This window comes from Ictidomys tridecemlineatus, chromosome 2 (genome assembly GCF_052094955.1).
Source record: "Ictidomys tridecemlineatus isolate mIctTri1 chromosome 2, mIctTri1.hap1, whole genome shotgun sequence".
Lineage (NCBI taxonomy): Eukaryota > Metazoa > Chordata > Mammalia > Rodentia > Sciuridae > Ictidomys > Ictidomys tridecemlineatus.
Genome location: NC_135478.1, coordinates 104,918,152 through 104,940,222, shown reverse-complemented (window position 1 = coordinate 104,940,222; position 22,071 = coordinate 104,918,152). Strand labels below are relative to the sequence as shown.

The 22,071-nt window shown below is 51.8% G+C and overlaps 1 protein-coding gene across 2 annotated transcripts in view; it reads right to left on the bottom strand.

The window, feature by feature from the left end:
* The window catches only part of Tmem132c (transmembrane protein 132C), a 270,662-nt gene that overhangs the window by 76,291 nt on the left and 172,300 nt on the right, over positions 1-22,071 (bottom strand). For both annotated transcript variants that reach the window (XM_078039373.1, XM_078039374.1), the window contains exon 3: positions 13,975-14,115. In XM_078039373.1, coding sequence (XP_077895499.1) covers positions 13,975-14,115 — 141 coding nt within the window. The remainder of the gene's footprint in view (positions 1-13,974; positions 14,116-22,071) is intronic.

The window sequence follows — 22,071 nt, the reverse complement described above, 5'->3', positions numbered from 1 at the left end:
TCCCATCTTCCCTCTCTACCCCATCTGCTGTTATTCAATTCTCTCCCTTGTTTTTTTTCCCCCTTTCCCCTCACCATCTCTTATATGTAATTTTGTGTAACACTGAGGGTCGAGTTTAGCTATTCAACATAAGGATCTTGGGTTCGAATTATGGCAGAAGATACATCCAGTTTACAAAGGGGAAGGCACTGATGGAGGGTAGGTTTCTTGGAGAGAGCCCAGTATTTGGAGAGCAATACCACTGTGGCCTCTATCCTGCTAGTTGGATTCGAGTGAGTCCCTTCTATTGCCCTTCAGTCTCAGTTTCCCCACCTGTAATGGAGGCCCCCATTGTCCCTCCAGGATCTCCAAGGTTGGAAGAGCAGATAATGTGACTACCATCGAAGTCCTTTAGAAAACTGTAAAGCTTTATGAAAATATGAGGAGTTTTTATGTCCTACATTTACCTGCTCCTGTTTGTAGTTTCCCATAACCAAGAGTTTATACAATAGCCCTAGAGCGTCTAAGAATACCACATGTCCTCTATTGCTGTGTGACAAATTACCCCCGGAACTTGTGTCTTGACACTGCACCCTCATCTCGAGGCTCTGTGGGTCAGGAAGCCTGGGGAGGCTGGGCAGTGTCCTGGGCTTCAGGATCTGTCCCAAGCTGAGACCAAGGGTGTCAGGAAGGGCTGGGGTCTTCCTTGAAGGCTCAAGAGGGGAAGGATCTGCCTCCAGGCTCCATGCTGTAGAGGGGACTCCACGCCTCATGGCCTGTAAGATTCACAGCCTGGGCTTCTCAGGGCTGTTGGCTACAGACCCTTCCCCTTTTCCAGTGGGCTCTGCAAACATGCAATCCAGGAAGGCCATGGACAGCCTTGAGCCACACGTGGGCTGGGCCTCGGTGACCTCATCTCACAAGCCATGGACACTCTCGGGGAAGCAGACCTCCTCCAGGGCCACTTGAGAGCACATCAGCCGTGTAGCCCACGCTGACAAGAGCAAGGTCACACATGGGGCATCTCCTGGCCTGTGACAAGCTGCTGCCACAAACACAAAGCCCTGGCTTTCCTGATGCTCACAGGCTGAGCGTCTGACACCATCTGCCCTTGAGAGCAAACGGATCAGCGGGGACTCTGCCATCTTCACAGAGATGAAGACACAGAGGCTTAGAGAAGTCCAGCAGCTTCCTTGAGCTATAGGACAAACAAGTGACAGCTGATTTCCAGCACAGGTCCCATTTCTCAGTCACCTGCTGTCCTTACGTGGCTGTCCAGAGGGAGGGACTCAAAGGATCTGTATCTCAGGGTGGGTGAAAGACACAGAGCTCGTCAGTGAGTGGCTGAATCAGCTTCTGCAGAAGAGCAGCAGATAGGGCAGCCAGGGTCTGGGGTGGCCCAGGGTGCTGCTGGGGTGGCCCAGGGCACTGCGGGGCAGAGGACTGGCTTTGAAGCCACTTTGACAGAACAGCGATTTTGCCTGAATTTTTATGCTAGCCTCGGGGGTGGCGGGGCCACCTGGCTCCTCTGGGGAGCCAGGGCCCCCTCCTGACTTCCTGCCCAGCAAGACTTTGAGAAACACCACTGTTCACAGATACGTTGTGGACGGTTTATCTGTGACCCCCCCCCCAATTCTTGGGTTGGAACTCAATCCCCCAGGGCCATTCATCAGGAGTGGGGCTTTGGGAGGTGATCAGGTTCAGATGGGGTCATGAGCATAGAGCCCCATGATGGGATTCATGAGGGAGAGAGAGAGAGAAAGAGAGACTAGAGCTCCTCCTGCCCTGGGAGGACCCAAGGAGAAAATGGCCTTCTGCAAAGCAAGCAGCAGCCTTCAGCCGACAACAGGTCTGCAGAGACTGCAGGAGCCCTGACCTTGGGCCTCCAGCTTCCGGGACCATGGGAAACGGGTGTCTGCGGTTTCAACCCCTCGGCTTGTGGCGTGGCCATTTAGCAGTCCAGGCAGACTAAGACTGAGGTAGAATGTACTGAGCTTTTGCTGGGTGTCAAGCACAGCTCCAGGGGTCGCACAGTGTTACACGACCTTCCAACAGCACAGTGTTCCTACGGCATCCGTGCTTTGTAAAGAAGCCTGAGGTCTGAAGAGTAACTTTTCCAAGACTGCAGGGACTGGGACTGGGTCACTTCAAATGCAAACGGTCTCAGAAAGCACACGGCATCACGCTGGGAAAGAGCTATTCTGCAAGAAGTGGACTCCAAGGCCGAGTGGTGCTCTTGTCTTTACAACAGGGTCACACGGAGGCTCCTGGCCAGGGCAGGGACTGTCCTAGGCACTCACATCCCTCCCCTGCTGGCCTGGTCTCCTATGTTCTCTGGTTCTTGCTCATGTGTTTGAAACCTCTTGAGAGCTGAGTCTTCCCTTTCCTGACTGGAAGTCCTCCTGCCAGTCTGGCCTTAATGGACCACCAAGACTCTAGATTCTTGGACACCTACTTCAAAGGACCATGTGGGTCAAGTTGTGGGGCAGCCTCCTCTACCATCCCTGAGCCCAGGAGAGAAGAAGCCTGGGCTTCTGATGGCATTGAAGCCCAGCACCGAGACACCCTGGATCCTCTGTGGCAGAAGACATTTTCCTTGGTTACACCACTTTAGACAAGGCTTCTTTTGCCAGTGGTTGACCCACATCCTAAATAACAGACTCCTTTATGACAGGATTTTTAAATCCATCCTAGGTGCTCTTCCCCATGCTCTTAGCAGAGTAGCAGCTGAGTATTTCTTGGTACCCTAATTTGATCATTTTCCATCTTTTCTAAAGGTCAGTGAATTCCTTGAGGTTGGGGTACATGCTTGCCGTTATAAGCTTTGCTATTCCCAGTGCTTGGCAGGCACTCCATATGCATTTGGTCAATGAACACACACACACAGATCCAGGCCTCCCTCTGAGACCTTCCAGTCTAGCTTATGTCATAGGAGGTGTCTCACCACGAGGGTAGAACAGTGCTCAGAGGGCAGTGCAGGGACTGGAGTTCCTGAGCCTGTAGGGAGAGAGTCTGCCCCCTTAGGACCTCTGCATCCTGGGTGGCACCCCGCACTAGAGGTGAAGATGCAGTGAGTGTCTATTTGCCTGTGGCCTACAGCTCTCCAGCTTGGAGGGGCAGTGAGTTTCTTGCCAACTGGAAGGACATCTTAGGAAAATGTCCCTTTTGCCTGCAAAGCCTCGTCCGACAGGCAGGAAGATGGCTTGGTACTTCTCCTTACAGAGTGGCGCATGTCTCCCTCCTTCCTTCATCACAGCTACCGAGGGGGTGGCACTGTGGGAGCTGGGTACGCAGCAGGGGCCAGAGGAGTGGAGAGGTTCCCATTCCCTACCCCTTCCACGACCCCCCATCATAGTCCCCAGGACGCCCATCCCCACACTTAGGCTCTCTGGGGCTCTCCCTCATCTGTGCAAGAGGACAGCGTGCTCTAACTCCGTGTGTCAGGACAGCACCACCGAGTCCTTAGTCACTCAGCAAATGTTCCTCACTCTGGCAACACAAGGACCTTCCCGTCCTTCATCTTCATCTGCAGACTGGAGACAAGACACCTCACGGCAACTGTTGTTGCCAAGATGAATCCGGTGTTCATTCAGCTAGCAAGAGTTTCCAGCCCCTTCCCCGAGCCAGAAACTGATCAGAGCACTAGAAACCCAGAGGCAGAAGAGATGGGCACATCCTCCATGTAGGGCACATCCCCACCTACATGAGGCCCACATTTGGGGTGATAAAGATGGTAAACAAGTAAACAAGGTGATTTCATCACTTTTCTGAGTTCTTGAAGGAAAAAGAAGCAGATGACAGTGTGAGTGGTGTGGTGACACGGGTTCTTTCTGAGATATGACAAGTTTAGGCTTAAACTTAGAATGATCCAGTCAGGCAGAGCCTGGCCTGAGGAAACAAGCAAAGGCCCTGGGGCAGGGGCACACCTGACTCCTCCGGAGGGATAGGCCCCACAGAAAGCCTGTGTGCAGAGGAGGGACTGGTAAAGTGTGAGGGCAAGTCAGGGAAGTGGGCAGGGCCATGGCCAAGAGCTGGGCGGGATGGGGAGCCACACTAGGATAGGGCCAACAGGACACTCCACGATCTGATTTGTGGTGGAGGGAGAACACTATGGCCATCTTGAGAAGAAACGATGGAGTTGGGGGATGGAAGGGAACAGACAGAGGTGCGGTGAGGATCTAGAGAAGAACCGACTCAGAGATTGCACATGGGGCCACGCTCACAAAGAGCTGCAGATCCCAGACGGGTATTCCAGGAACTCAGCGGGTCCTGGGGTTACAGGTACCCTGCTGGAGCTCCCCAGGACTTCCTAAAAATCCTAGAAAACCATGGCTTTAGCTCTCGTGGTGAGTTATAATCTCAGGCTACTTGGTGACCAAGCCATTCGTGAGCCAATAAAAATGAGCCCCGCAGGATCAAGTGGTTGGTAGTAACATGCAGCAAGCATGGCTTTGTGCATGCCATAGACCCTACAGAGGAGCACACAGTATCTGTGACATGCCCTCTGCCCCAGCTGGTCATGATGGTCCAAAGAGGATGCATTTGGACAACATTAGTGAAAGCAGCCCTTCCAGGCAAAAGCCTAAATGCCAGTCAACAGGGGGTTGTATGATACGTGTGCATAGATAGATAGACAGATGATCTAAAAATTAAGAAAAGAACCTTATGTAGTGATGTGGAAAAACTGTGAGATATATAATTAGGTGAAGCAGAAAGGAAGCAATGCTGTTTTCAGGCAAGAGGGGAGAGAGTGTGTGTTTGCACAGACACTGAGCATATTTGGAAAGGTCCGTGATTGACTGCAAACACTGGGTCTCTGGGGAGGAGCAGGGTGGCTATAGGTCAGGGATAGACATTTGCACATAGGTCTGTGTCCATGTGGAAGTTGGAGCCTTAAGAATGGATTATCTATTACCCTGCATAAATCAAGATTAGAAAATGATAAAAGGGAAGGACGAAAACTTTCCTTAGTTAAGTGACAAATTGCAGCAAGTCTCTGTGGGACCTCCAGTGTGGGCTTTAATAGTGGAAGCAACAGGTATCCACCTTGCAGCGTGCACCAGTTCCTGACTTTTCTCTGGCTGAGCACTCCTCTCCCTGACCTTCAGGCTGTCCTGAGGGTGGGAGCCAAGGCCAGGGCCACCCAGAGACTAGAACTGCAGCAGGAAGAGCTCCGAGCCCAGGAACAGCAGGGTAGGAAGCGGCTGGTGGGCATAACAGAGCCTCCTGTGGGATGTGGGGATGGATCACAGCAGGGCAGGGGTCTCACTGGTTGATAGATGCCACTCGTGACAAAAGGTGCCATGGTCACGTGATAATGGAAGGAATTCTGGAACCCTGTAAGAAACGTTAGGAAGGACCAACCTAAGGAGAGGGTGCTCCATGAAAAACACTGCTGAGCCGTTGTGGGCACTTCACAAACACTGACTCAATCCTGATAGGTGTTCCCCAACAAGGACTCGATTATCATGTAGCATTACATTATTTAGTTCATGTAAGACTCAAAGAGACAGAATGATTTGAAACAGACAAAAGAACAAAACCAACAAAACAAACCAGACCTCACAGTGCCCGAGTTGCAGAGCTGAGAACTGCCAACTGGCTCAAACAGGTGCCAACTGGCTCAAACAGCCACACTGCTATTTGGGGCACCATATTGCTTTATGGAATGCCTGAGAACACAGGTATCATGTCAGCAAAAATGCTTCTTAAGTTTTAAGAGAGGAAGCGGCTTCTTTCTCCTGCTGTTTCCCAGTTCATCACGAAGATTAGTATGATAAGGGCCCACCATCTCAATAAGCCCCTGGAATTGAAAGGATTTACACAAAGTGAGCAAAGTCAGGATCTTGTGGTGGCTGAGTGGTGGCCAGGAGAATTCAGAACAGGTCCCCTGAAGCACAGAGGGTCTTTGAGGGTATTAGAAATTTCTCCCCACAGCCTTTAACTGGTACCCAGCTTGCTTTCTGGGCACCAACAATGGAGGCACCATATTGGGGAGGATCTCAGCTGGAAGCCAGTTAGCAAGCCAGGGTCTCTAAGGCAAGGTCACTGGTCCCCAAATGCACCTGCTCCTGTCAGAGACCAGAACATGGGTGCCTCAGCCTTCTCTTAAAGTTATTATGGGTCTGGCAAGAGGGAGAGAGGCTGCTTCACTGGGCATAGCAAAGTCATTGCCGGGCAGATGCTGAGAGATGTTTACTTTGTACATATTCAGTCTTGACTGGGGACTGCATGCCAGACTGTCAAGGGCATGAAGAAAACAGAAACTCTCATTCTGCCTGTGTAAAACCTTAAATGAGGCTTGGGTCTACAGAACACAGGAGAAAACTTCCAGAGATGATGCTGGGAACTGGGAAGGGTATGAAGCGGAGAACACAAGACCCTCCACAACTCTTCCTTGTTGTGGGAGCACTGAGGATCAGGAGAACAGGGCTAAAAGATTGATTCTGGCCCTCTGTGGCCCTGTGAGTTTGGCAAGTTGTTTAACCCTCTGTGTTACCAATGTTCCACAGATCCCATTCAAACCTGGTAGTGTAAAACAGAAACAATCACTTTATTGACTCTCTTGGTTTCTGTGAGTCAAGAGTTCTGAAAAGGCTTGGCTGGGTTGCTTTGTCTAGGGTGTCCCTGGCAGTCACTGTCTGATCATGACTCTGGATGGAACAGAGGCTGGAGCAGAGGGGATGGCTGGACATCGTCCTCTCTTTGTAAGGCAAGAGGTCCTCCTTGGGGACTTTCCATAGTTGGGCTTCCTCACATCATGGCAGCCTCAGGGGAACAGGTCTGCCTAGATGTTGGCTCAGAGCTCTTTTATGACACAGCTTTGGGCATTGCATGGTGTCATTGCTGCCAGACACTGTTTTCAGCCAGTCACCAAGGCCTATCAGGGTTCAATGGGAGGAGGCAGAGATGCCATACCTTAGAGATTCCAGAGGGGCATGTGGGCAGAGCCATTGAGAGTATGTCCATTGGAACTATTTTTAGAAAAATGCAACCAGGGCAGGCAGTGGCTTCATGAAAAGGGATTTTGCAGATATTCACCTCACAGCACCGAGGAAGCCTGATGCTTATGTGCAAAGCATCCAGCTGCGAGCCCACCTGAGTGGGCATCTCTTACCTCCCTGGCATCTCTTCCTTCTCTGTAGAGCATCCTGATTTCCTTGAGGAAGTCAATTCCCTTCACCATAGGCTGTCTTGACGGAATGTGGACCAAGTGGCTTGCCCAGCACCAAGCAATGGAGACCACCCTGGGACCTTTTCCGACATCAGACACAGGGCTGAGATGCCTGCCTGGCTGTGGGTCTCAGGAGAAGCTTTTCTCAGGCTCTTTCATGGGAGCCCTCTACTGTCCCTCCTGTGCCCTCAGGTGCCTCCAGCAAGTTCCGCTGGAGACATCAGCTTCTAGAAGTGACAGGAAACACCAACAGCCTCACCATCTTGGCTTTGACCTTTGCCACAGAGCCCGGGACCCCAAAGCCTGGCACGTGCTCAAAGTGGGAGGGAGAGAAAAATCTCACAGAGAACCACATGGTTCAGGTATCCACAACTGACCTGCTTCAGATGTTTAGATGAGCTTGCTGTGAATTTGGGGGTTTAAGAATGCAAAAATGCGATCGTATGCTACTGATGGGGAGATTTTAATTTGTAGTTATTTGCTATCTTCAGATATGTCTTACGGAGAGGACTAGGTCTGGATGATTTCTTTCAGGGGAAAGCAGATTATTTTAGCTTGTCACTCCCCTAAGCTCTGCTGGAACAGCTTACACCAAGCAGCTATGAGCCTGCTCATGTTCCAGAATTCTTCAAAACAGACAGTGGAGTCGAGTTGTGCGGTGTGCAGCTGGGACTGCTTAAATGAATACTAATGGGCATTTTATTTACCATTTTCAATGATTTTCGCTTTCTGCAAAGCCCTTCTCGTTTTATTACCTGCCTGATTTAGACTTCTCCTGGGCAGCAGAGTCCCCGAAGCTTGATGCTCTTGAATTAAGAGGACTGAGGGTTGCTGCTGCCGCCTTTATTCCAGGAGGGAGAATGGGGCGGGCATTGTCTGGCACCCTATGGGAGCTCGTGGACCCCAGCAGGCCTCCCCCCAGGACCCCTAGAGAATGCCAGCTGGTTCACAGCCACCCCAAGGGGGACAGACGGGATCCTGGGTAGGGCTGGCTCTCCATTAAAGCTGTGGGAAGACAGGGCAGGGGCCAGAGCTCAGAAACGTGCCCACAACATCTGCTGGAAACAAAGGTGCTTGTGATCTGGTCTGTTGAGGAGGAATCTGTGGTGAAATGAGGGTAGTGGTCTTTGGGGCGGCCGGTCCTATTTATAAATCCCTCCCAAAGCCGCAGAGTCCAGCTCCAGGGCGGCTCTTGCTGCAGATGCCATGCGAGGAAGACACAATCAACCTCCTCAAGAAAACGGGCTTTATTTTGGCTGAAACTGGCCACTTTGCCCAGGATTTACTTGCTGATGAGACATTTCCAGAGCAATTATCTTTTAGTTTGATCTGCACAGTGATTTAAAAAATCTGAACACATGTTTACACATCGGGAGGTTTTTCAGCTGCTTTAGAAAAATCCAGAGAACTGGCAACACAGGGCCTGTGCTCCCACAAGAGAAGGTTCTGGAAGCTGTTGGTCACCCTTTGAACACCCTGGGAACTGTTTCCCAAAGGGGGATGAGTGGCCTGTGAAAGATTGAGTCACACAGGCAAAAGTTGGTCCCTTTCAGATTCTTCCATTAGCTTTAAGGTGAGTTAAGAAGGAAGTCTCCTAGCTGTTCTAAAGCCAGTCCTGGGCCTGTGGGCCCAAGGCTGTAATGGGGGTGGAGGGGACCTGCTGTTGACAGGAAACCTATTTTAAAAAATAAAGCATTTTTAACCATTTGCATATATACCAGTTGGGCACTTCCCCTTTCCTTTTCTGGACGCTGAGTGATGCTGAGTTCACCGGGCTGTCAGGAGATGAACGGAAGTGACCGCCACAAAGCGTTTTGCAGAACCCCAGACTCTAGCAAATACACGGAGTCCTATTCTGCAGGCGGTCGAGTTCCACGAAATAGGCAGCATACCCCGGTTCTTTAAGTTTCTACTTTTAAGAGGGCAAGCTCGCTTCAGGAAGAGATTTTAACAGTGACCTTTTAATAATAAAGCCTAAAGGAAAGCTTTTAAAATGCAAGAAGCCGACTACTTTAAGTCAAGGTGTTCGGTACTGAGAGCCCAGCGCAGCAGGCTCCCAGGGACCCACACCAGCCCCCCCCCCCCCTCAGCCCTAGCCTCAGGCAACAAGAGGTTGCCTGTTAACTTCAGAAGATGCCGGCAGTTTAAAGAAACACCTTGTTTAGGGTGTTTGCCCTGAAGGAATGAACCTGCAGGAAGGCCTGGGGAATGCTGGGGGCAGACGCTTACTAGAGCACTGAATCAAGGGGAGCAGTCAGACTTCCTCTGCCACAGCCTCACGGGCCTCAGGAAAGTCTCCCCTAATTGAGCCCCAGCTGCCCAGACTGGCCCTGACACTTAGGTTTGAACAAAGACTTGGAAAGGGCAGGGGGAGATGAAAGGGCACGGGGAAGATGCTCCCTCAGGAACAGGCACAGAAAGGAGGAAAAATGTGTTCCCACGTTCACACAGGCCGCCCGCTGGCCACCACTCAGCTCTCCCTGTGGCAGGAGGGGTTACACATGAACCAGTCACTCCAGCTGAGGGGAGGTCTGGACAGTTCCTGGCTCTGCTGGCCCCGCCCCTGCAAATCCTGAGAATGCTCAGAGGCTGCCGATTGATTTTGCCTGAGGGCCGAGGTGCTCCACTACTGAAGCGCTGATACAGGGGACTGGAAAGTACAGGCGACATAATTCAGGGTATGGGTGGACCAAGAGTCAGCTGGCCCCCTGGATCTGAGGCTCAGGGACAGGTGGCTTTGGGACCAGAAGCCCACAGGCCTTTGGGAGGGTCCAGGCTATCGGAGATTGTTAGTTTCCTAAGAAGCTGGCTCTCTTCATCACCCACCTGAGGCCACTTGAACAGGGAGGAAGCAGAGGCCCTGTGTGTCTCTGAGCCTCTCAGGTTGGGTCCAACAGAAGCCCACTCCAAGATGAGGGTGTTTGATTGTGGAAGACCTCCCCACCCCCAGGAGAAGCTGGTAAGGAAGGAGAGAGGGAAATAACTCGCACAGAACAGCTCAGATTCTGAAGTCCTCCTCTGTAGCCAGGTCCTGAGGGGGCTCTGCGTGCCCATGATGATTGGGAGCTGCCTGCAGTGGGGGATCCAGCTGGGCTTTTGTACTCCACACCCAGTCCCCACTGGCAGAGCAGCCCCAGGAAGACCAAGACACTTGGCTCCTTCTGCAACCTGCAAGAGTGGGCCAAAGGGCCCCAATGGCCCCAGAGCACACACAACATTGGAAGGTGGCATCAGGAAACAGCGCTGCTTGGGTTAGCTGAGTTCATTCCATCCTCACAGGCTCTCCCAGGGCTACGCTGGTCACCACGTGGTGCCCAGGCACACTGGGACAGGCTTCAAGTTTCTCCTTGAATTCCCCTGGCCTGAGCTTGTTAGCATGGTGACTGCAGGCTCTGGGCACTCGACAGACACTTGTTCAGTGAGCAAACAAGAGAAAGGGGAACCACAGGTTTCCTCAGAGCAAGGGGACTCTCCTGAGCCCAGCAGCCTGTAGAGTTGCTAAGGTATCACGGAGCAGCAAGTCCCCACTCCCACTGCCTGTGGAGGGCACATCCCCACCCTGCTGACTTTGGCCTGTGGCAGTTACTGGATGTGCTGTGGTCAGGAGGTAGCCAGCTGCCCTGGGAATAGTGTCACCAGAGTAGGTGCAGCCCTGCCAGCCTGTGTGACCCTCAGCAGCAACTGGGCTCCATCATCCACGGCTCCTGGAGCAGGAGGGACGCTTGCAGCTGTAAAAGCTTTAGATTCTAAGATGCCAGGTAGTCTTTTTTTTTTTTTTTTTAAATGTAGCATTATGGTGGCACTAGCTGACAGATCTGCCACCTTCTACTAAAACATTTTCACAAACCAAAGAAAACACACTAACTGGAAACATTGTGTCTAAAATGATGTCACTCAGATTCTGGTTTTGCTGTGGTCATGAACCCACAGACTCATGAAGCTCAGTGCAGGGACATCCAGTTGACAAGTGCTCAGGTATTGGAAGGAAGCTGTAGGAGGTAACTGCTATAGGAAGAATTCCCACACACCTCCAGTGCAGCCCTGTACCCATTCACTGCTCTTGTTGGAAACTTGTGGATTAGAGCTACTCCCTGAGCCCTGAAGCACCAAGAGCAAATGCCTTTAGCCACTGGCTGTCCTCTGGTTCAGAGCCCAGCTTTCAAATCTTCTCCTAGTATCTGATTGTGAAGGATCTGGGCCAAGGGCCCTGAGGGGACATGCTGTGGGTTGAGGCCAGGGCATGATTTGAAGCTGTGCTCATGTATCTCCATGCTATTTTTGGTTAAGTGTATAGTGTAGGTTTGGAAATGGGTGTCAGGGCCTTGGCAAGTCTACAGAGCCACCTTTCTGGCCATCCTGCCTGGGGGCTGATGATCCCAAACTGCCCAGCCTGGCTACACTCCCTGGGCTTACCAGCACTGCTCTCCAAGGTTGTTCCCATGACCCCGGGACCCTGTTATATGCACATGGGGATGTGACTGTGATCTGAAAATGCCCCTGTGGCTTTGTGGCTTCAGTGGGCAACCCACCTAACTGCAAAACTCATGAGGGGCATCCCGAGGGCCAGAGGCAGGAAGAAAGCTCTCCACCACCCAAGTCCTGGCTGTCCCATCAACAGGACTGCTGCCAGCCACAGATCACAAAATGGGAGCTTCGTGCCAACAGGATCTCAGGTAGCTGACGGAGCCAACCTCATCCTTGAAGCCAGAGTCCATCCCACATTCCCTGACTGCAGCTCTGCTCCTGCTGGGTCAGCTGGGCAGGAGCTCAGTGCCCAAGGCAGCTTGGCACATGTGCAGGATCTGCTATCCTCCTCTGCTATGCAGAAGTGCTCTGGATGGGAGTGCCATCCACTGCCTGGGAACCAGAAGGAGCAGAAGCTGACCTGAGTCTGGAGCCCAAGGCGGCCCCACCCAGCACTACAGAGACTCAGGACTCAGTGGATGCTGCAGATGCCTCACTCTAAGAAGACCTCACAGGCACGTTAGTCCACATCTGATCCTGGAATCTGTGACCATGCAACCTTCCAAGGCAGAGGGACCTTAGACTGAGGGTTTGAGAAGTGGGGGAAGGTCCTGGACCATCCAGCCTGATGTCATCACAGGACACTAGCAAGTGGAGGTAGGAGGCAGGAGAGCCAGATAAGACCTGGGGTGGAGCAGAGGGCCAGAGATGCGGCCTGAGAAGCATCGTGAGCGGTTGAGGTTGACCGAGGGTGGGAAAGCAGCCACCATCAAAATTAAGTGGCTTAGAAAACAAGAGATACATCCCACTGCCCCCCAGGAAATGTAGCCCCACTGACACCTTGATGATCTCCCAGAGACACCCGATTGGACTTCAGACCTCCAGCACTGCGTGAGGATCTATTTAAGATACTGCGTTTGTGGGGATTGGTTTCAGCACCAGGACATGAGGACAGAGACACAGGCCATTTCAAAGGCAGGGACCAGCAAGCGAAGCCACGTCCCCGTGTGCTGAAGCTTCTTCCTCCTGCTGACCTGCTTGGGGAGTGATGAAGACATCACCTTGATGGTCTCCCAGAGACACCCTCAGGTATTGTGTTCACCTACATCTAAAAAAAACATTTAAAAAGAAGCCAATTGTGTACTCTACACGTATGTTGAAATATCACACAGAACCCCAGGAAACTGAGTCAGCTTTTGTACACGTTTTATGGAGCTATATTACAATTTGAAAGTTTTCAGTGGAAACATCAGGGATGCTAAACTTTAGAGATTTTTAAAAAATAATAATAAAGGAATGCTATGTTATCCAAGTTTGCAAATTATTATTCTCTCATCACTAAGCCATCTCAACAAAAGTAACATACAGAATGCATCAGTTTTAATCCATTTAGAAAACAAAAAATATCAATTTGATATTTTATTTAAATGTGATATGTGAATCCAGACTGAATGCCAGCAGCCTCTTTAAACGGGAGGTAATCACTAACCCTACAGAGATTTGATATTAGTAGAAGGCAACCTCTTTAGGTAGATCCGACGCAATCAGGAAAAAAAAATCCCCCTATTACTGCCATAGAATGAAACACAATACTCATGATGAAAGGCCTCCTTCCTCCTAGATTTTTCCAACAGAAATGGACAACTTATGCTTCACTGCTCCGCATTATCTATGAGCATAACCTGGAACACAAACTAAATGCTAAGCAGCACAGCTTCTCTATTCACAGTATTTTAAATATATGTGAGGGGATATTAGGGAGCCATTAACATTGTTTTTAAGAAATAAAGTCAAGAGAAAAATTTTCTAAAAGAAGTGCAAGTAAAAGCATCTTATATAAAAATAAAATCTGTATATAGGGCTGGAGCTGTGGCTCAGTGGTAGAGCGCTCACCTGGATCCCAGCACCACATAAAACTAAATAAACAAAATAAAGTATTATATCCATCTACAACTAAAAATATTTTTTAAAAAATATTATATACATACACATACATACACACACATATTCTAAATTTGTAAAATAAATAATCTACCATGTTTGTTCTCTGTGGAGGTTATATTGAGTTAAACCCCAGGCAGTAGGGCATTGGTACCTCCCCATATCATGAGAAGAGCATTTGATAATTAGAAAACAACCTGACCCTTTGTTCAGGAACCACAGCATTGGGACAGGCCCTCTGGTCTCTGGGGCCACCCAGCCCAGGCCACGAGACCCTGAGGAGGTGGGATGGCTTAGGCACCCCAGTACAGGATGGCCAGGGCTGCCCACCGCTGCCCAGGGTCACAGCACTGCCCATGGGTGGAGGCCAGGCCTGAGCCTCCCGAGGCTGGGTTGGGACAGTACAGGGCGCTTACCTGTTGCGCGGGCCCAGGCGCTGGCAGGCCACGGTGGCGGTGGCGTGCTTCCCGCCATTCCCCACCTCCTGCTTCACGTCCCACTGCCGGGGCTCGCTGGTCCACGCGCTCAGGATGTTCACGCCCTTCTTCACCTTGGCCCTGCGGATGGAGACATGGAGACGGTGAGAGCCGCAGCATTAGACTGGCCTTCCCAAAGGTGCACGGATCGCCGAAGCTGCTGCGTGGCTCCTTTTCCGCTTGCCCATATTTTCACAGTCGGTGTGCAAGATGGTGGCTGTGGGGCAGGGGAGGAGGATGGAGGGGGAAGTGAGGAGAGCTGTCACTGCAGACCAGGGAGCCAGGTACCTCCTGTCCTGCACCAAGTGGGGGAGGGGGAGGGGAGGGGGAGAACTGCTGCAGACCTGGGAGCCAGGTACCTTCTGTCCTGGGCCAGGGGGGGAGTGGGGGGAGACCTGCTGCAGACCAGGGAGCCAGGTACCTCCTGTCCTGGGCCAGGGATGGAGGGTGAGGGGAGGGGGAGACCTGCTGCAGACCTGGGAGCCAAGTACCTTCTGTCCTGGACCAGGGGTGGAGGGGGAGGGGAGGGGGGAGACCTGCTGCAGACCTGGGAGTCAGGTACCTCCTATCCTGGGCAGGTGGGAGAGGGGGAGGGGAGGGGGAGACCTGCTGCAGACCAGGGAGCCAGGTACCTCCTGTCTTGCACCAGGTGGGAGAGGGGGAGGAGGGGGAGACCTGCTGCAGGTACCTCCTGACCTGCGCCAGGTGGGGGAGGGGAACCCAGATGTTCCTTAGACCAGCACTAGAATGGCAGCTAGTTTGGGCACACTGCCAGGGTTAGCTGTCCTCAATCCAAGTTCGAGTCCTGCTGGGCATGTTTGTACATGTCTGGAGACATTCTGGGTCATCGCAGCTGGGGTGGGTATGATGTCATCTAGTGGATAGAGGCCAAGCAGCCTGCAAGGCCTCGGAGAGCCGCACAACACAGAAGAAGCCAAAGGTCAGCAGTGCTGGGTTATGTCACATTTATGATGTCTCTGTGCCTCCTTCCCCTCCTCTGTAAAGAGAGGGGGTGGGCATAACACCTCTGATGTGAGGCTGGTGTTTGAATGTGTCAACACACAGGAGCACAGGGGGTAGCATCAGCCACACAGAACACTCCTGAGGACAGCCCGCCGTGTCCCCGCCTCTCCAGGTGTCTCCTGCTCAGTCTGGAGGCTGCATCCCACTCTGCCAAAGCCAACCAGGACCCTGAGAGCATGCAGACAGCCCCTCCCGCTGCTGTCATTTCCTCACCCCCAGCCAGCTCTAAGGACCTCTGTGTCACCACTAAGCTGCTGAGAAAAACGCAGGATTGAGCGTGAACATCGGGGGACTCTCGCCCCTGATCCCACTTAGAGGAGGGCAAAGGACTGTCTCAAAGGCACGAGCCCCCTGTACGGAGAGGAGACTCCACCTGGCAACAGGTCTGGAACCTGGGAAAAGTAAGTTCTGCAGGAGAGATGGATGAGCAGCACTTCAGCAGCTGCAAGAGAGAAGAGCTGGGGACAAAAGCAGCGCAAGCCACAGGACTCCAGGTCCAGGGCACCAGCTGGCTCTGAGAGCAGTTCATAAATAAAGAGGGTTAGAGCTGGGGTCTGCTTAGGAGGCAGCCCTACTAGCACGCCTCCCTGTCCCTGCAAGGGGGGTCTGCCTGAACTCCACACAGGGCCCACGTACCAGGACGAGAACTGGGGCCCCTCACTGCAAAGACGTGACCTGCGCACACTGAACACTATTCCCAGTTCTTTCCAAGCTGGACCTTCACTTTCCAGGAAAAACATAGGATTCTAGAGAATTCCACTGTCCTGAAGCAAAGTCCTACAGCACTGTGGCTGGGGCCACTTGAAACAGGTTCCCTCTCATGAGACTGCCATCTGTGAGTCCCAACCATAGGCCCAAGTTTCTGTTAATAAAAGACCACAGGGAAGGGAAGAGGCATGGAGGGACAGCCCAGAGGGAGCCTCCAAGGAGGTGAGGACAGGAGGTGGAAGACAGGGACACAGGAAACCAAGAGAGCAGCTTCCCAGTTCCACATGCGAATCACCGAGAGGAGAGAGAGCGTTCCCGGGGAGCACTTCAAGAACATTCCCCCAACTTGGAGGCCAGCTGTTTTCAGAGAGGAAGAGCCCACCGGGCATCGTCACAGGAAGTGAGGACTGCAGCACAGCAGGCTGGGCACTCAGAACACATCAGAGCTCTGGGCACACAGGGGCCAAGGTCACAGGCTCCAGAGAGAGCAGCCTCAGGAGACCTAGAAAATGAAGGGAAACATCTCAAACATCCCTGGGGAGGGGTTTTCCAACCTGGATTCCTGCCTCCAGCCAATTCATGAGCTCAATGCTTCTACACACGTGACTTCTCAGAAACTTTATTTCCTATACCCAGGCTGGGAAATGTCTGGGAAGTGCTCCACCCACCCAGAGGGTCATCCCAGAGGTCACAAGACGACCCAGAGTACAGAAGAGGCGGAGGCTCCAGTGATGGCAGCAAGGCCCCTGGGTAACTCAGAATACACCAGCAGAGACATTTCCCAGAAGCTGCAGTTTCCTAATAAATGCACCGTGAATGGCTGCTTTACAAAGGATTTAGACAACTATTGGAGATTCTGGCAATGAAGAAAAGGTAAATACACTGAGAATCAAGGAAAAGAATAGAACAAATCAGCTTTGGATTGAAACTGTAAAACATTATGCAAAAAAGGAAAAGTCATCATGATTTAATACTCCATTTTGCCACGATTCACACACACATTTACAGTATTTTCAACCCTCAGTACTAATCGGAACAAAATGGGATGATTACCCTGGAGGGAAAGAGCTAGAAGGGAGGGCACTGGTGTAGGGAAGAAGGGTGAAATCTGGCTTGACCCTCCACAGTGGGAAATCTGTAGATCTTGCCCAAAGCTCAAACAGGAGGAAATCCACACCCGCATGACACTTAGTGACACAGATGTAAATTCCAGACAAAGAGGGCATTTTGCAGGACAGAGAAATGGAGCAGCTGTGACATTTTCAGTTCTGAAATAGTTAAATCACTTGAGAGTTGCAATAAATAAAACTACAGAGTTCCTTGTGCACTTGACCCAGTTTGCCCCCATGTGGACACCACAGACAGTCATGGTTCACGGTCAAGGTCAGGAGATGTGTTGGTACAGTACCACCCATGGGGGAAGGACCCCAGGCTCCAGCACTCACAGACCTTCTTCCTTTGTGAACTCCAGGTGCGTGGAGTCAGGGATCCGCAGCACAAGCAAGACACAGAGGTGTTCCCAGGCCACGAGGGGACCCTCCTGACCCCTCCATGGTGGCCCATCCTCACCTTAATCCTGAAAACAGCTCTGCTCTCTTGTATCAATTCAAGACTCATGTACGACTACTTGACTTAACATTATGCGCACGCTTGCATCTTATGAGAGGATTTGCTAAAACAGTTGCGCGCGCGCGCACACACACACACGCTTCTGCTCTGCTTGTCTCCCAGAGTCAAGCAACTCAAGGGAGCAGCTAAAGGCTATTCAGAGCTGAGAATGCCATTGTTGGGTGGTCACCAGGAGGTGGGAGAGGTAGTCATGAATCAACCTTCCCCTGCCTGACTCCGGGGTGTCCAAATGAGCCGCAGGGCAGCCCGAGCCTCTCAGCCACAGCCCATCTTCTCTAGAGCAATCTGAGTCTCATGTTAAAGTGATTTGCTAAATAATCCTGCTACCCTGCGTGTGAAGGCCAATACCTAGAGACGCACCCATGTGGGAAAGCCCTTTGCTCTTAGCACAGGGAACATGCCGCCCACTGTCTCCCACAGGATCTCCTACCCTGCACATGAAGGCAGCAGGCAACATCGCCTTGCTCGCGTTTGGGTTTTGCTCAAATTCCAGATTTCACTGAAGCTACATTTCTTGTCCCCACTCAGAGTTCACACAGGTGAGGGACTCCACCATGGGCGATGCTGGTCTTGGGGTGGGGGAAGTGGCCACGGAGGTGGGGGCGGGTGTGGGAGGCCACTGGTGGTCAGGTGTGTCCTCTGATGACAACCAGGGCTACTGTCTACTTCAGGGATGAGGTGTGCCTGGAGTTTGGGTTTTTGGATCAGAAGTTTTGCAATCAGAATCAGCATTAAAGATTCAGTGGAAGTAGGGCTGAGGGTGTGGCTCAGTGGAAGAGCCCTGGGTCCCATCCCCAGCACACAGTCATACACACACAAAGTCAGAGGACTTGGAGGATCCCTGGCTTCTGAGTAAGAGGCACTGATGGTGGGCCAGTGGCTCTGTGAGAGGCTGACCTTTCTCAGCATGTACACAGGGAGGGAAAGGACAGTGAGCCACGGTGCAGGGGTAGACTTGGCCCTGCCTTGGGAGTTGCCCAGGACTTTCTTCATCATTCCCTATACAAAGTGTGGCTTGGTTTCTTGGAACCCTGTTATGATTTAGACGTGGTGTCCCCTAAAAGCTCACATGTGAGACAATGCAAGGAGGTTTGGAGGAGGAGTCATTGGGGTATAGCCTTAACCTAGTCAGTGAACTAATCCCTGATGGGATTAACTGAGTGGCGACTAGAGGCACGTGGGGTGTGGCTAGAGGAGTGGACAGTGGGGGCATGGCTTAGGTGTATCTGGCGAGTGGAGTCTCTGCTTCCTGATTGTCTTGGGAGCCGCTTCCTCTTCCACACTCTTCCACTTCGATGTCCTGCCTCACCTTGGACCCTGAGGGATGGAGCCAGCTGTCCATGGACTCAGACTTCTGAAACCACAAGCCCTCAAATAAACTTTTCCTCCTTTAAAATTGTTCTGGTCGGGTCTTTTAGTCACAGCAGCAAAAAAAGCTGACTGAAACAATCCTGATTTGTGGGACTTCCACTGCGCGTCACCCGGGAGATGATTCCAGTTAGGGACTCAGCTGAAGGACACAGAGGCGGCCATCTTTCATTTGCCACGTCACCATCGGCCCTGACCATTCCTGGCATGGTGCTGGATACTGGATGTCCTGGGCTCAGGGGTGGGCCTCGCCTGGCGGCTCCTGTGGCCTGCCTGTGGGGACCTGGGAGGGCTCATGCCCTCTGCACAGCAGCTTCATAGCCTGCATTCAGTCCCCAGTGGTTAAAAGTCATAGCAAAATAATCCCCTTTTTTTCAAAATGAACGTGGCTGAGACATAATACGAGGGTGACTAAGAGCCACTTAGAGGACCAGGTCCACAGCGGATGTTGACCACGGGTAACCTGTTTTCCACGGTGAGGGGGCCTCTCTGGTTGGCAATGCCCTCGTGGTGAAGCACCCTCTGGGGACGTGGGTGTGCTGGGGTGAGCACCTGTGTGGGACGCGGGCTTCTTCAGGTCACGCTGGGTCTCTGGCCCCTGCTCAGGAGCTGAGTTGAGCCTCAGAGCATGTTACAGAGGAAGCAACACCATCGGTCTCGGGGGGCTGAGTCCCAGACCCCCAGCACCTTGCAGTGTGGCCTCACGGGGGACAGGGGCTTTGTGGAGACCATCAGGGGGGACCTGACAAAATGACTTCTGTGCTTACAAAGGCAAGATTGGAGACAGACTCCACCTGGGAGAATGATACTGGCACCTGAAGGCCTTACCTCCTACAGCCAGAGGGAAGGCCAGGAGCCTCCCCCTCGGCCCCAGGGCAGCACCCTTCCAACTCCCTGGCCTCACATCCCACCCTCGCCCAGAATGGGAAGAGAGGACATTTCTCTGGTTCAAGGGGCCCGGTCTGTGTTACCTTGTTACAGCAGCCTCTGCAAACCGATACTGTTAACATGGAGGGAAAGAGGCGGGAAAAATGGAGCCCAGGCCAGCTTGGCCCCTGGGAGCAGCCACCAGAAAGCGTAGCCATGACGAGATGGAAAAGCAGGTTACTGTCCCCGCATGCTCAGCCTGTCAATCCAGTGCTCTCCAGCGGCTTGGCCCTGGGCCCCACAACAGGAAAATCTCCTGCTTCGTATTCACAACGGCTTCTGCAGTTAAGAAATAAGGGGAAGGTCCTTTGCAGTGGTGCCTGCCTTGGGGGACGTGTAATTCCCTGGTGCTTGGTCCCTGCAGCAACAAGACCCGGAAGTTCAAATCTACATCCACCCACTAACCTGACTGCTTCAGTCCCCAGGAAGGGCTGTGTTTCCAGCATTTCAAAGCACAGAAGTCGGGGAGGTGCAGATATTGACTAAATAGCATGAATGCTATTGCTGCTTCCATGAACTTGTCCTCTGGGGCATCATGGACTCATGCTGAATTGTGGAGTTTTGACATACACAATTCACTGGGGTCCCTCAAGGTGAGCCACTGGAAGCCCACCCCCAAATTACTGGCATGTTCATACTCTACCTATAATATCATCTACTTAATATTTTTAAAATATTAGCTGTCTCCCTCTTTGTTTACTGCAGAAAAGTTATTTTAAAAAAGAATTGTAGGGGCTGGGGTTGTAGCTCAGTGGTAGAGGGCTTGCCTGGCATATGTGAGGCCCTGGGTTCCATCCTCAGCACCACATAAAAATAAATTAATAAATTAATAAAATAAAAATATTTAAAAAAGAACTATATATGCAATCACGAAAAACAAACTTTTTCCCTATATGCACAACAAAGTAATAGTGCAAATAAAAAAAAACTGTTCATGAATCTTATAAAGCAGCATCTCTTGCTACTAGCGCAATACCACACTCTGGCAGGCACAGTGGGCATATAATTTAAAAAGGCAGAGTTTCCTGCCTAATGTCAGCTTGGTATAGACAATCTTTCAAAACACAGGAGGACGGAATCCTCAGCAGTGGTACTTTTACTACCCTGGATAGTAATATTGAGAAGACTTGTGGCTGTTTTTAGTTATGTGACCTTCTTTCCATCTTCTTTTCTCCACCAGGAGCCCCAGGAACACAGTCACCCTATTCCACCACGACTTTTGGAGTTGGAACAAGCTGGGCAATGTCCTTTTCTACACCGTGACCCGGTCTCCTGTCCACCTATGCTACCCCTCTGATGACTCCTAAATTACCTGGCTCCTCTCAATGGAAATGGAGAACCCAGGAAGTGAGGAAGTAGGGATTGGTTCCAAGGCCATAATGAGCTTCCCTCCAATTTCTTAAGAGAAGTTGGATACACACTCATGCCTGTGCACATGTGTGCACCCGCCTGCATGCACCTGCGCATTGGTGCGTATGTGTGGATCCCCTGAGGCCCCGCTCTTCCCAGCACACAGAACTTCCCCCTCCCACCTTTTGCAGGGCGCTGTGAAAACGGCCGCAGGCAAAGGTTTCCTACCCAGAACCTTTCCGTCTTCTGCACGGCTTGGTGAACACTGGTCAGCTTTTCCCCAGTGACTCATCAGACCTCTGAGGAAGGCAGGGTGTCCCGAGTATAGCTCTACTCTGGCTCCAGTACTTCTCCTCCAGGCCCCAACCAGGGGCCAACCCTTTACTAAAACTCAGCACGTGGGATGCTCATTTGTAAGACAAACGCTTCCATAGCCTGACTCCTCAACCCCGACACCCACCTCCCCACCCTACTGTCCTCTTTTTGAAGGTGTAGACAATGGCACAGGCCAGTGCTATGCTGGATGTGAGGATTTTAGGATATTTGCAAACTAGTTGCCAAACACAAACATAAATCACACTCACCATTGACGAATGAGTATAAGATACGCCCAAGACTTACCACTTCCTGGGTATTTTATCACAATTTACTACTGCTGTGCAGGCCCTTGAGGTACTGACATCTGTGTCTGTGCAGAGAAGGTGGCATACAGTGGAGGGTTAAGGGACAAGTCCTCCCAGCCCTGTGCTCAGCGACACCTGACTCTGACCCTGACTTTGGCTTTGCTGGGAGTATTTATACCCCCATGATTGGCAGGTGTAAATCAATGCCTGCTCCCCAGAAAACCCCTGCTCCTGCACACCGCTGCCAGGGGCACTGGATCAGTGCTGGGGCTGATTCACAGAGAACATTCCCACACTGTGCATGGCGATTACGACCCTGTGCCATTAGCTCCAAAGTTCAGCAGAGTCTGATTGTGCATCTGGGGACTCCCACATGCCCACTCTGTGATCTGGCTTCTCTGTCCAGCTC